Genomic DNA, 14,045 nt, shown 5'->3' on the forward strand with positions numbered 1-14,045 from the left:
ACAGAGCAGCAGAGGGAGAGGGAGAGGCAGACTCCCTGCTGAGCAGGGAGCCCGATGTGGAACTTGATCTCAGGACGCTGGGATCATGACATGAGTGGAAGGCAGACACCCAACCAACTGAGCCACCCAGGCACCCCAAGTGACCCGCTTTTGATTTTGGCTCAGGTTGGGATCTTGGGATCTTGGGGTGGTGAGATCGAGTCCTACATGGGGCTCACACTGGGTGTGGAGCCTGCTTGGGATTCTCTCTTCCTCTCCCTTTGCCCCTCCCTTGCTCTCTCGCTTTCTCTAAAAAAATTAAAAATAAACTAAAAAATAGACATACAGTGCTCGTTCAGCAGTACATATACTAAAATCAGAATGATACAGAAAGATTAGCATGGCCCCTGCTCAAGGATGACATGCAGATTCGTGAAGTGTTCCATATTTTGTGCAGGCTCCCAGCAAATGGCCACCCTTCCCAGATGAACTTGGAGGAAACAATATGAGTCAAAGCACAATGTGCGGCACCGAATGATGAAAATTGTGGCATTTCACTGGAAAAATATTAAAAATGAAATAAAAATAGGCATACAGATAATGAGAAATATTAGACTTAAGTTAGATATATGTGTTGAAAATTGAAGGGTAACTTCCAAGAGAATGTATTACTTTCTTTTTTTAATTTTTTTTTAAGATTTTATTTATTTATTAGATAGACACAGTGAGAGAGGGAACACAAGCAGGGGGAGTGGGAGAGGGAGAAGCAGACTTCCCGCAGAGCAGGGAGGCCGATGCGGGGCTCGATCCCAGGACCCTAGGATCATGACCTGAGCTGAAGGCAGCCACTTAATGACTGAGGCACCCAGTCACCCCAAGAATGTATTACTTTCAAAGAACAAGGGGTGAAAACTTGCATAAAGAAAGAATATGTAGCGGGTGCCTGGGTGGCTCAGATGGTTAAGCGTCTGCCTTCGGCTCAGGGTCATGATCCCAGAGTCCTGGGATCGAGTCCCGTATCAGGCTCCCTGCTCGGTGGGGAGCCTGCTTCTCCCTCAGCCTTTCTCTCTGTCTCTCATGAATAAATAAATAAAATCTTTAAAACAAAAAAAGGAAAAGAAAGAATATGTAGCGAAAAATCATTAAGTCAATATACAATGACAAATTAGAAAAATATTTGCAAATTATATTCCAGAGGACTAATTTATTATTAAAGAATTACAAATGCAGAAGACAAAGACTAACAACAGAAAAATAGGTAAAACGATATAAATGGCAATTCACGTAAAAGAAAATACAGCAATGTCTTAAAGCATTTGAAAAAATAATCACATAACAGGGAACGCAAAGTAGAATTGCATGATGGTATTTTTCAGCTTTCAGATGAGCAGGGATCAAAAAGTTTTCTGATGGGGGCGCCTGGGTGGCTCAGTCAGTTAAGAGGCTGCCTTCGGCTCAGGTCATGATCCCGGGGTCCTGGGATCGAGTCCCACGTCAGGCTCCCTGCTCAGTGGAGAGCCTGCTTCTCCCTCTCCCTCTGCCTGCCTCTCTGCCTACTTGTGCTCTCTCTCTGTCAAATAAATAAATAAAATCTTTAAAAAAAAAAAAGGTTTCTTTAAAAAGAAAGTTTTCTGATGGGGGAAAAAGTTTGTTGAAGAGGGTAGGCAGGGGGAAGAAAGTTTGCTGATACTCCTGTCCCCAAATAGTCCCCCTTGTCACTTTCATCCCCTCATCCTGCACTGACCACTTCCTGATATTGTTTGTCTTTTTCTTTGGCCTGGAGTCTCCACGAGGGCAAAGACTATATTGTCCACTGTTGCATTTCCATCTCTGAGAACATTACATGGCCTGTGGCAGTTGCCCGAGATACTTGTTGAATGAAGGAATGAATGATGCACTGTTTTTAGAGGTAGAGGCACTCCCACATATTGGATGGGAGTGTAAATTCATGTAGCTTCCTTGGAAAGCAATTTGGTAATAACTATCAAAATTGCAAATACAACATTCATGTATTTATTATTTAATGGGTACATAGTATCTGTTTGGGATGATGAAAAGTTCTGGAAATTGTGGCAGGCTGTACAACATTGTGAATGTACTTAATGCCACTGAACTGTATACTTAAAAATGGTGAACATGGCAAAATTAATGTATATTTTACCACAAAAAAATCTGCAATTTTGTGACTTCCACAGCAATTTAAGAGACCAACTTATTTTACTTCCAAAACTTCTAGAACATCATTTATAGGAGATATGTACGAAGTATCCTGTGAATAGAATATTTTATTTGCAAGACTGACTCCTGGTTAGCAGCAGGCGGGACTGGGGACACAGACTTACCACCTGGCCACCACTATAAGCGAGGTTACCCGATCCTGTTGTGACATCTTTTATTCTAGGTGCTCCTGTCCCTTTCACAGGTATGTTGACTTTCACTTTCAACTCTGTAGGAACATTTCCTGGTCTTGCTTTTAATGACATCTAAACCACTAACTTCTCTGTTTATTTATTTTTTAAAAAAGATTTTATGTATTTATTTGACAGTGAGAGAGGGAGAGCACAAGCAGGGGAGCGGCAGGGAGAGGGAGAAGCAGGCTCCCCTCCAAGAAAGGAGCCCGATGCGGGGCTTGATCCCACAACCCTGGGACCATGACCTGAGCTGAAGACAGATGCTTAACTGACTGAGCCACCCAGGTGCCCCTTCTCTGTGTTTGTTGTTAGGCTTTAATTCACAGGACAATTATGGTACTTTTTTTTTTTTTTTTTGCATGTTCCCAGTTCTTGGAACTTGGGTTAATGTATTCATTTCCCAAGAGACGCTGAGAAGGAATTCCTACATGTACACACTAGAAGCAACCACAAGAGGCACCAGGAACACTAGAAGAAAATGGTGCATGAAAGCTAAGTTATGAGAGAGCTTCAGTAGGAAAACTAAGATAAATAAGGTAAAAATTAAATTACCGATTTGCTAACTAAGTCATGAGTTTCAGTGGAGTAGTACCTTGTATTGCAGCCAGCTTTGGAGTCAGACCTGCCTTGGAATCCTGGCCCTTAGGTTTACCAGATATGTGATCCTGGACATGTTATTTAATATTATCAGTGAGCCTCAGTTCCCTCCTCTGTTAAAGGGAAATAATACCTACTGTCAGGTGTGTAATTTAAGGTTACCCATTGTTTCATGGATGCCGGCCGAAGACAAGAGACTCCAATGTCATAGACGAAGGACCTTATTCATGGAACAAACCACCTGAGCATCATGTATGTATCAGCTCTTTTGCCTCCTAAGCCCCGCAGAGGCAACATGGAAGGGGCCGATGAATGCTAGGCACACAGTGAGTTGCACTATGGGGGAGGAACAATGAACTTGGAGAACCTGGTGCTTTGTGGTAAGTAGTAAGCAAGCTGCTCTTTGTCCCACATAGAGACACTACTTCTCCCTCATGGTTGCTTAACACAAACACAACCCTAAGAAATGGCTGAGAAGAGTAAACGAGGCGTCAGGGCCTTGTCTTTTTTTTTTTTTTTTCCTTTCTTTCTTTCTATGCTCTAGGTTATAGCTTATTAAAGGAAAAGGATACAGATTAAAATCAGCAAAGGAAAAAGGGGCATGGAGCAAAGTCTAGGAGAAACCAGACATGCACGAACTTACAAACTTCCAGGTGTCCTTGTCCAGTGGAGTTGCACAGGGATGCACTTTATTCTCCCAACAATGACTTGTGACAGTATGTGTGAACTGTTGCCAACTGGAGAAACTCACCCAAAGCCTGGTGTCTGGGGTTTTTATTGGGGAGTCAGTTACACAGACATGGAGTACTCACATGACTGATCTCAGCTACTCAGACTGTCTCCCAGAGCAAAAACAGGCATTCATCATAAACCACATTGTTAGGATAAACTCATCTGGTCAGACTGGTACAGCATGGCTCGAGGCCTCCAGCATATGAAAACACACTAATCAGGCAAAATATTACAAGGGCTCGGAATTTATCTCCCAGGAATGAGCCAAGTGCTAGTCCTGAAGATGAGCTTTCTTTGGAATGTGCAGGGTTTGAGCAACCTAGGCCTGCTGAGTTAACCCTTTTCTGTACATGCCTGATCTTCATGAGTCCACTGCCTGGTGAACTACAGTGATGTTTTGGATCTCCAAGAATTAGAATGTGTCTAGATCCAATGTCCAGTAATCCCTGACAACTCTAGTTACTTTCCCTTTTCCTGTATCCTGCCACCCTGGGAAATGGTACCTTTGGAAAAGGCTAAAAGGAAGATATTCAGCACATTTTTGCCAATATAACATAGTCCTTCATCAAGGGACTCAACCTTTCCTCACTCAAAAGGCTCTAGGTCTGGAATCAGCTCATCTGACAATTTGTTGAAGGCAAGGCCTTGCCATTTTTGGCATACTCAGCAAGATATGGGGCAATGCAAGAGACACATGGAAGCGTATCTCCAAACAACTACTTTGTGGGGTTCTCATACACATCACATTGGAATGCATATAAAGTGTTAAGACACAGTACCTGGCCCATCATAAATGCTGTTGCAGTAGGCCAAAGAATACAGTGAATGTAAGCTACTGTTTCAAGAAATTTAGCTGAGGGGCGCCTGGCGGGCTCAGTAGAGCATGCGACTCTTGATCTTGGGGCTGCGAGTTCGAGCCCCATGTGGGGTGTAGAGATTACTTAAAAATAAAATCTTTAAAAAAGACAGATTTTAGATTGGCATGTATGTGTTCCAGATAGGAGAGGGACTCTGAAACCATAAAACTAAGAGGAGAGAAAGAATAACAGATGTAGCAAAGTCCCCGAGAGGGCAGTAGATGAAATCAAGCACAGCTATGTTGGTGAGCGTCACACCTAAGTACTGGTAAACGTGGAGTCAGTGGGGAGTGGAATGTTGAATTCCTATTTGAAACCTTGGGTTTTAGTGGAAGAGAAGGTATTCACTGGTTAAGGATGTAGGGAAGACTTAAGTCATACTGAAGGTGAAGGCTCACTGAGGTTGGAGATCAGGAAAGGGGTCGTGCTGGCTCCTCTCAGCAGCACTGCAATTTTCCCCTCTTCAAAGCTTATGGGCAATAAATCCATACTGGGATGGTGGATTAGTTTATTCTTTGGGTTGCAAGTAACAGAAACAAACTACCTGAAACAGAAGGGGGAACAAATTGGAAGGATACTGGGATCTCCCGCTGAAAACAGGGCCAGGATCACAACTGGTCAGGAATGGATGCTGGGACTGACGTGCCTTAGGGGACCTAGGAAGTTGTCGATCATCTTGGCCCTCCACTGACTGCACACACACTGGAACTTGGCCTCCAAGTCTTAGGAGTTACAATCCAGGCCCAAAGAAAGTTATAAAATTCCTAGATAAAGAGTTGGATCAGCCTGGTGATAAAAGTAGAATAGCCAGCTCTAATGCAGAGCTAGGCAGACATTCGAATAGCTCTGTTAGAAGGCAGGTCTCCATCAGAACTAAAAATTTTTACCCAGTCAAGGACCTAGACTTATGTTTTATAAACAGTGATTCAACAAGGAATATCATTTATCGACATTTTAATGAGACCCAATCTGGTATGACCCCGGTCGGTGTTGGGGCAGCTCATCCATTCATCCAAGGAGAAACAGACCAACAGTTACAATGCAACTTGCTAAATACCACAGAGGTAATTACAAACACTGTGTTCCCCAGCTGCTCTCCCACTTTGGGGCTGAGATTGGGAGAGCTGAAGAAACAAGCAACAGGGGTAGGAACATGACCCACTCCAGCTGTTGAATAGGAGAGAAGTCATGTCTGAAAATTCCAATTTGGTGCAGCTACCCAAGGCAAAGTGGTGGGCCTTGTTCATTGAATGCAGTAAAGCTTTACTGAGCATCTACTCGGGGGTGGGTGCCAGGGAGGCATATCAAAGATTAAGACACATTGCCGCCACTGCTCTGGGAGCTTCTGTAAGGAAGGCAGGCATGAACACAACTTGATGACTGTAGACTCCTTCCTGCCCTGTATTCAATTACTTAACTTTCTACCCTCCTTGAACGGCCTCATCTCACTTTATGAAAAATGTTGACTGAGGACTCATGGAAGGTTCTGTGCTGATGTCTCCTTATTCGGTTGAGAATCAGGGAGGAGTGAGGCCCAGTTCTCAAGGATTTTCTAGCCACTGGCTGCCTGGAACTAATCCAAATCCACTGGATGAAGTACAGACTAGTGCCAGTTTTACTCTTGCTGCTAGACCACAGCTCCCCTCCTTCTCCTTAAAATCAGTCTTTTCCCAAAGCTCACTTTGCCTATGTCCCAGACCCAACTTGAATCAATTTTCCAAACACAGGGGGCAGAAGACTTAACTTCACAGTATGTGGTTTAAAAAAAAAAAAAAAGGCTTAGGTATGTTATGTGTCTGCCACCCAATGAAGCCCTGCTACAGTGTCACCACCCCCAAATTCAGTGCAATCTAGAGCTGTCAAAACAAGTAGAGACCAAGGTGTACCGTGCACACTGTGGTGCTGGCTTATTTTTGCATGACCCTTTAAAAGGAACATTGGAGAGAAAGCATGTGTGGGGACTGAAACCCTGTCTTTAAGGAATGATTGACCAAATAATGCTGTTTAACCTGAAAACACGGGCAAAGCAGCTGTGGTTATCTGAAATGCTGTCATGTAGATGAAGTATTATATACTCTGGGCAAGACTTCTAGGGAAGGAGAAGGTAGTACTTAACCACCTTCTAAAAATCAGAGCTATCCCACAGTGAAATGACCTGCCTTGTGAGGTAGTGAGCTCCCTGTCAAGGGAGGTTTTTAAAGCAAGGGTAAAAAAACCACTTGGCAGGAGTGTTGAAAAAAAGGGGGCTAAACCAGGTTTGTTTAACGCTGGTATGGAGGAAGGGGCAGAGTAGGGCAAGATACTGCCCCCCACAAATGGGATTCTCCGGACTGTATACAAGGGGACAGGTGATCCCTGTATGCACAAACTAGAAAAGCAAACAGCCCCTAAGATAGATGGGAGAACTCTTAGCCCTGATATCCACACACACAAATTCTTTCAGGATAGGGTAGCCTGGAAAAGAGCCACGCGATGTCCCCTGTCCTAATGGGACTGTCCGTTCTAGACACAAGCAGTACGGCCGCCGGTGTGGTGAAATATACTAAAGTTCAGGTCTCTGTAGCAGGAGACCTGGGTTTTCCTGCGGACTCTGCCTTGTACGACCCGGGGCTTCTTCCCTGGACCCCTCCACGAAGTGAAGTGAGAATCTACCGTCCTTCCCGTACTAAAGGGCACTGCCCTTCTGGCCGGCGCCCCCTATAGCGGCCCTGGGGCTACACTTGTGGACGGCCAGAGACCACCTCTGGCGGAAGCAACGGCCACACTCCAGGCAGGGGAAGGGCTTCTCCCCGGTGTGCAGGAGCTGGTGCTGCGCCAGGTGGCTCCACTGGGCGAAGCGTTTGGAGCACAGGTCGCACGCGTAGGGCCGCTCGCCTGAGTGCACGCGCCGGTGACTGGCCAGGAGCGAGGGGTAGGCGAAGCGGCGGCCACAGTCGTCACAGGCGTGCAGCTTCTCCTCGGTGTGCGTGCTGCGGTGGATGGCCAGCGAGCCGCTCCGCCGGAAGGCACGGCCGCAGTCCGGGCACGGGTAGGGCTTCTCCCCCGTGTGCAAGAGCTGGTGCTGGAGCAGCGTGCTGCGCTGGGAGAAGCGGGCCTCGCAGTGCTCGCAGGCGTAGGGGCGCTCCCCGGAGTGCACCCGCCGGTGGCTGACCAGGCGAGAGGACGAGGAGAAGCGCCGCTCGCAGTCTGGACACGGGTAGGGCTTCTCGCCCGTGTGGATGCGCTGGTGGATGACCAGGGCGGTGCGCTGTCGGAAGCGGCGGTTGCATTCCAAGCAGGTGTAGGGCTTCTCGCCCGTGTGCGTGCGCTGGTGGATGGCTAGCAGGGAGGGGTAGGCAAAGCGCCGCCCGCAGCTGGGGCACTGGTGGGGTTTTTCGCCGGTGTGCGTGGTCCGGTGATTGGCCAGGGACCGGCTCCTCCGGAAGCAGCGGCCACAGTCAGGGCAGTGGTAGGGCTTCTCGCCTGTGTGGATGACCTGGTGCTGCGAGAGGTTCTTGCGCTGGGAGAAACGTTTGCCACACTGGTCACAGACATAGGGACACTCGCCAGAGTGTGCCCGCCGGTGACTGACCAGCAGGGAGGGGTAGGAAAAGCGGCGGCCGCAGTCTGGGCAGGGGTAAGGCTTTTTCAGATTCTGGGCACACTTGTGGCTCTCCAGGGCCAGCCGATCAGGGAAGGTGCAACCACAGTCAGGGCAGATGGGGCCCCCAGAAGTCTGCCTGGGGATCAGGCGGGGTTTGCTGGGCCGCCGGCCTCGCTTGCCCTTTCGGGGCGCCTCCTTAGGTGGGAACACTTCCTTCTCTCCGTCCTTCTTTCTGGTTCTGGTTTCTACAGAAACACAGGGAGATATTAACAAATACTGGGCCCCTCCCCTTGCCTATGACAGTGTCACAGATTAGAAGACAGACAGGCTCAGCCCGTCTTCAGGGAGTGTTAGTGCCACAGACATCCCACTGTGACACACCACTACAGAAATGTGGAGGATATTCCAGGAGTCCCAAGCTCAATCTGGAGAAGTCAGGAAGTGTTTCTTGCAGGTTATGCAGGCTTGAGAAATTAGAAGTTTTTGAAGAGGTAAGTGTAAGGCAGGAAGTGGAAATACAAGATATAAGCTGGCAGAGACTAGGTCATAAGGCCCTCTAAGCCAGTGGTTCTCAAATTTTATTGTGATCAGAATCATTTGGATGGCTCATTGAAACAGTTTTGGATTCAGCAGGTCTGGGATGGGGCCCCCAAGAATTTGTATCTGATTCTTTCCCGAGTGATGCTGCTGCTGGTGTGAGGACCACATTCTCAGAACCACTGCTGTTCAGGACCATGGGCTCTATTTTATCCAATGGTTCTCAAACCTAAGCATGCATGCCAATCAACTGGGGCTGTTAAAAAAGAAATACAAGGTCCTAGACATCCATCAGAGTAAATCAATAGTTCTAGGTCCAGGAATCTGTATTATTTTTAAAAGATTTTATTCATTTATTTGACGGGGGTGGGGTGGGGTGGGGGGAGCGCACAAGCAGAGGGAGCTGCAGGCAGAGGGAGAGGGAGAAGCAGGCTCCCATGGAGCAGAAAGCCTGATGCGGGGCTCAATCCCAGATGACCTGAGCCGAAGGAAGATGCTTAACTGAGCCACCCAGGTGCCCCTAGGAATCTGTATTTTTTTTTTTTTTTACCAAGTTCCCCAAGTGACTTAGAGATAACTGACAGCCATTTGACAACCTCCATGGCAAAAACTGAAAGGTTTTTAGCAAAGAAGTATCATGGACAGATCAGAATCTTGGAAAGATAGCCCTGGTGTCAGAGAATCTAGCACAGAAACGGCAGCCCAGATGGTTACATCCACCCCTGTGGGTAGATCTGGGGCCGTTCTACCTGAATGGCATTAATCAGAGCCTTGCTTGACCCTGAGGAGAGCACAGATTCCTTCACTGATTAGGGGTCACCCCTCCAAAAGGGCAGAAAGAGAGCCCTGCACCCCAGGCAGCTGTTCCCCATGAGATCCCTTCAACCAAAATCCAGAAACTCAGAGAGGTACCAGGTGTCTAAGTCAGAGCACAGTTCAGAGAAGACTGAGGACAGGGATCCTGGGAGGGAGGCCAAGAGGGTAGCTCCTTTCAAAAGCTCACAGATTCATTCACACAATAGAGAACTGCGGACCCTTAGTATGCAAACTGATATGTAAATCACTGTATGGTGGACGCACCCAACACCATCAGAGAGACACGACCCTGAAGCTGTGAAAACAATCACAGTAAATAAAGCATTACGGCATGGGCCAGAGGTACCCCTAGCCACCAACACTCTAGACGGAGTCGTTGGAGGCTGCAGGCCCTGCACAGGCATTTTTCACTCACTTCTTTGGACTGTTAACCCCCTTGGGCACTCCTGCGGATCCAGGGCGGCCGGTTCCCAATCATCGGTATTTCGTTCCAACCAGGAGATGAGGGCTGGTTTGGGACCTGCGCACCCTGGGGAAGGAGAACCAGTCAGACGTCCAGCTCGTAGATAAGGCTGGGTAAAAGATCTACCCGGTGTCACCTCCTGCCAAGCCCCTGTCCTCCTCCCCTGACACAACCTAGTCACGGGCCAGGTCCCTGGACGCTCTGCACTCCGTGCCGTCGCCCCCACCCAACCCCCCGCCCTAAGCTCCTCCAACGCTTCGGGCCCCGCGGAAGCGAACTGGGCCGGGCCTCACCGAGCGCGCCCAGGTGGCCGTAGGTCTCCCGCATCACGTCCCGGTACAGGGCCCTCTGCGCGGGCCGCAGACAGCCCCACTCCTCCGGGGAGAAGTACACGGCCACGTCCGCGAACTTCACCGCCCTCGGCCTCCTTCCCCTTCTCCGGCCGGGTCCGGCCTCTCCTGGTCCCCGCGCGGAGAGCGGAGCCGAAGGTGGCGCCATTGGACCCCAGGAGCCGGCGCCACGGCCTTCCCCGTCCCGGCCTGGACCCCCGGCGGACCCCGCGATTTGGGAACCCCCGCCGGCCCGGAGCTGAGCGTGCCTGGGGAGGCCCTGAGGGAATCGGAATCAGCCGCCTTGCGGGGCTAACGGAAACCTTTTGCTGTTATTCAGGAAACTCCTGCCCGAACTTCGGTGAAAGGCACCGGAAGATGCCTTCGGGGAAGATGGCGGCGCCGCTACCGCACCGCCTTAGCCTGGAACACAGGCAGCTTCCAGCTATCGATTTTATTGACCGGAGCGCCATGCCGGCTTCCTAACCTCTTTGCCCTCAAGTGTGATGGCGCTGCGATTGGGCTTCACGCCCTTTTTTTTCCCCCATTACACGCGCTCATTGGGCGGCGGCCGAAGATCGGGCGTTCTGATTGGGTGCTGGCGAAAGCGGCTTGTTTGAACGAAGCCGACGGAAGCGTAAGGGCAGGAAGCCGACCTTCCGTGCCGGGTGCCTGCGGCCAGATCCGCGGCGGGCGGCGGCTGCGAGCTGCCCTGGTGTCAGTGACGGGCCTCTGCTCTCTGGCAGGGGCTGCCTCGCTGACGGAGGGAAGGATTTGAGTGACGGAGCCGCTCCGGCCAACCCGGGGCTGAGATTACCCCGGGTGGCTTTCTCAGAATTGGGACAACTTCCTTGGTGCCCTTTTGGGAGGGAAATTAACGTTGGCGTTTCCTGCGCGCCGGCACTGTTCCCCTCTTAACACATCTTTTTTTCTTTGCTACCATTGTATGGAGTGATGGTCGTCATCCGGTTCTACTGATAAGGAAACTCTCAGAGGGATACTGCTAGTAAGGAGAAGGAACAAAGATTTTAAACCCGGGGCTGACCGGGCTTTTATTCAAACTGCTGAACTCGGCTCCCTTCCCCCCACACTCTCCGAATTCGCTTGTCACAGTCTGAGCTCCTGGCCTCTTCTCAGGTTCAATCTTATTTTACATGACACATCTGTCCAATGTACTAAGCGTAGCGCTTGCCAGTTTGGAAATAAGTCATGCACCATGCTCTGAATGGAGTTCATAGCTGAGTGAGGCATACGCATTTACAACTGATAACAGTGCTGCAAGCATGTATGTGAAAGGTATAGGAAAATTGCTGTTGGAACCAGTCAGCCCCCACTCCCTCGGCTGCCACTCCTGTGTAAGTGTGCAGGGTTTCACCAGCTCAGGGTCATCTCCCAGGGGATCTGAGGGTCGGAAATATGCCATTTGCTACATACTAAAGCTGGTTACATACGTATCTCTCCAACCCATTAATCAAAAATTTTAAAGCACCTGCTATGGGCAAAACGCTACCCCAAAGCCTGCAAGGAGTGAAGACAACATGTCAGGAATTCACAAGATAACCTAGGTAGCAAGAGATTCCAAGGACGATGACTTTGAACAGAGGAAGTAGGAAACACACACACAACTGCAGTAAACATTGAGTTCTACTCTGTCCCAAGCACAGTGACGGTTTATTGAACAAACTACTGGGGGAGCAGGTGGAATGTCAAGATTGCCAAAATAAGTAAGACAGAGTCCCTCTGAATGACTTTCCAGATTGATGCATCAGGTGGGAAATGAGTTTGGTTTATGAATGGGTAGGATTTAGGGAGGGCAGTGGTGCTCAATGTACATCTGTTGAATAAACAGCTGAATTCCATGGCCATAAAGATCTCTGGTACAAAGCCAGGAATTCAGGAAAGTTCTGAGTGTGGAGGGAATGAGGACACTTTCTGATGCAGTACAAAATACTGTTAGGGTAAAACTGAAGGATCGAAAGGATATGTTGGCACCAGATATTGGACAGCTTCATCCTGCACATTGGGGAGCTCCAAATCAGTCTAGAGGAGTGAATTACCTTCCAATGTTTTCGGAAAATTACTCTGGCAGTCTGTTTGCACGGCAAACTGATAGCTTTGTGTCTATGCTTTCTGCCTATACATAGTTCAGTTTGGAGAAATAAGAAGAACTTAGGCTCCAAGGGAATACAAAGGCCAATGGACAGCAAACCATTTCATTTGGAAGAAAGTGACTAAACAGAAGGCTGGAAAGGAATCTGTGGACATTTTGCCTAAATGGTAATGATGTACTGTCAATGATGCTGACATTGCACAGGAAGGATGATTAACTACTGAGGTGAAAAGGTGCTGAGCCCTCTTCCCATAAGCAGGAAATGGGAGGGCAGGCTGGGCTGAGGTGCAGCCTAGCCCTTTGGCCCTGGGCTGGGAAGGCCCCATTTGGCCTGGCTTGCCACCGTCCTGGTGGGAGCTACTAAGGCAGGACCGAGGAATCAGGCAGAGTCGGAGGCTCTTAACTGCGGGAGATATTTTGGAGAGAGAAGCACCCAGGACTTAATGTGAGAGCAGAGGTTCTTGCTCCTTTTCTGTATAAATTCCTGGATCCACATTGGGCACAGGGACAAGCAGGGCTCCTCTTGAAGACTGCCCACTGTAGAGAAGGATGGAGAAGATCTAGGGAGTCTACACACCAAGAGGCCACATAAAGACTAAAGACACCTTGTTTTGGACAAAAGGAAATGGTGTTGAGGGCCAACTAAGTACCAGGTGCCACCTTGTAGGCACATCGATATAGATGATCTCAACTGAAACTCACCTTCCAGGGGCACCTGGCTGGCTCAGTCGGAGGAGTGTGTGACTCTTGATCTCGGGGTTGTGAGTTCGAGCCCCATTTTGGGTGTAGAGATTACTTAAATAAATAAAAACTTAAAGAAAAAAAGAAAAAAGAAACTCACCTTTCAAAGTCCTTATGAGGACAGTTATCAGACAGTTGCGCAGCTTGCCCAAAACCTGTTAGTAAAGGCAGGGGTGAGATTTGAACCTAGAATGTCCTCTGCATTCCACTGGCAGCTCTAAGCTGGGTGCAAGGCTTTGAGATTAATTTCTTCTTGTTGCATACTCAGTGAGAGGGAAGTAACTGGCAGTGAAACCTTCGATTACAGCACACATGGATTTCACCTTATAGACTAACTGGAACCCAACCTTTGCCTCAAATGTCATTGCACCATGAACCCAGACTCCAGCAAGCAGTGTTAGTCCTGGGAGAAAGTCATGCCATGAATAATGAAGGAATCTCATCTTTTTTTTTTTTAAGATTTTATTTATTTATGAGAGAGAGAGAGAGAAAGCACACAGAGAGAAGGAGAAGCAGACTCCCCGCTGAGCAGAGAGCACGACGTGAGGCTTGATCCCAAGGACCCTGAGATCATGACCTGAGCCGACATCAAGAGTCAGACACTTAACTGAGTGAGCCGCCCAGGCGCCCCTTGGCTTCTCCATGTTTGCCCAATGGATCCCCTGGTGGGCTTTCAGGGCAAACTTTCTCTGGGAGCTTTCCCCACGCTCAGTGCCATCAGAGTGGATGTGCCCATGGCTGAGCAGGAGGGAGGAGCAGGAGAAGCAGATGCCACATTCTGGGCAGGGGTACTTTCCTGGGTGTGTGTGCGTGCACCTGTGAATGGCCAAGGGTGCCTGTGGCAGAAGCCCCACGAACAGCCCCAGCACCGCTAGGGCCTCTTTCACGTG

The 14,045-nt window shown here is 49.0% G+C and overlaps 1 protein-coding gene and 1 non-coding gene across 2 annotated transcripts; one reads left to right on the forward strand and one right to left on the reverse strand.

Moving 5' to 3' along the window:
- Positions 1-326: 326 nt before the first annotated feature.
- Positions 327-431, forward strand: LOC114214575 (U6 spliceosomal RNA). Its single transcript, XR_003610452.1, has one exon. It is a non-coding gene; the product is annotated as a U6 spliceosomal RNA (small nuclear RNA).
- A 3,223-nt stretch (positions 432-3,654) lies between these two features.
- Positions 3,655-10,966, reverse strand: ZNF689 (zinc finger protein 689). The gene is made up of 3 exons (XM_028109772.2): positions 10,269-10,966; positions 9,928-10,041; positions 3,655-8,404 (listed from the first exon to the last, which is right to left on the reverse strand). Exons 1-3 carry the CDS (start codon positions 10,471-10,473, stop codon positions 7,242-7,244), a joined length of 1,482 nt encoding a protein of 493 aa, XP_027965573.1. The 5' UTR covers positions 10,474-10,966; the 3' UTR covers positions 3,655-7,241.
- Between the last annotated feature and the right edge of the window lie 3,079 nt (positions 10,967-14,045).

Source organism: Eumetopias jubatus, unplaced genomic scaffold, assembly GCF_037043125.1.
Source record: "Eumetopias jubatus isolate StellerSeaLion01/CBP00866 unplaced genomic scaffold, mEumJub1_p1.0 scaffold_12, whole genome shotgun sequence".
In the NCBI taxonomy this organism is placed as follows: domain Eukaryota; kingdom Metazoa; phylum Chordata; class Mammalia; order Carnivora; family Otariidae; genus Eumetopias; species Eumetopias jubatus.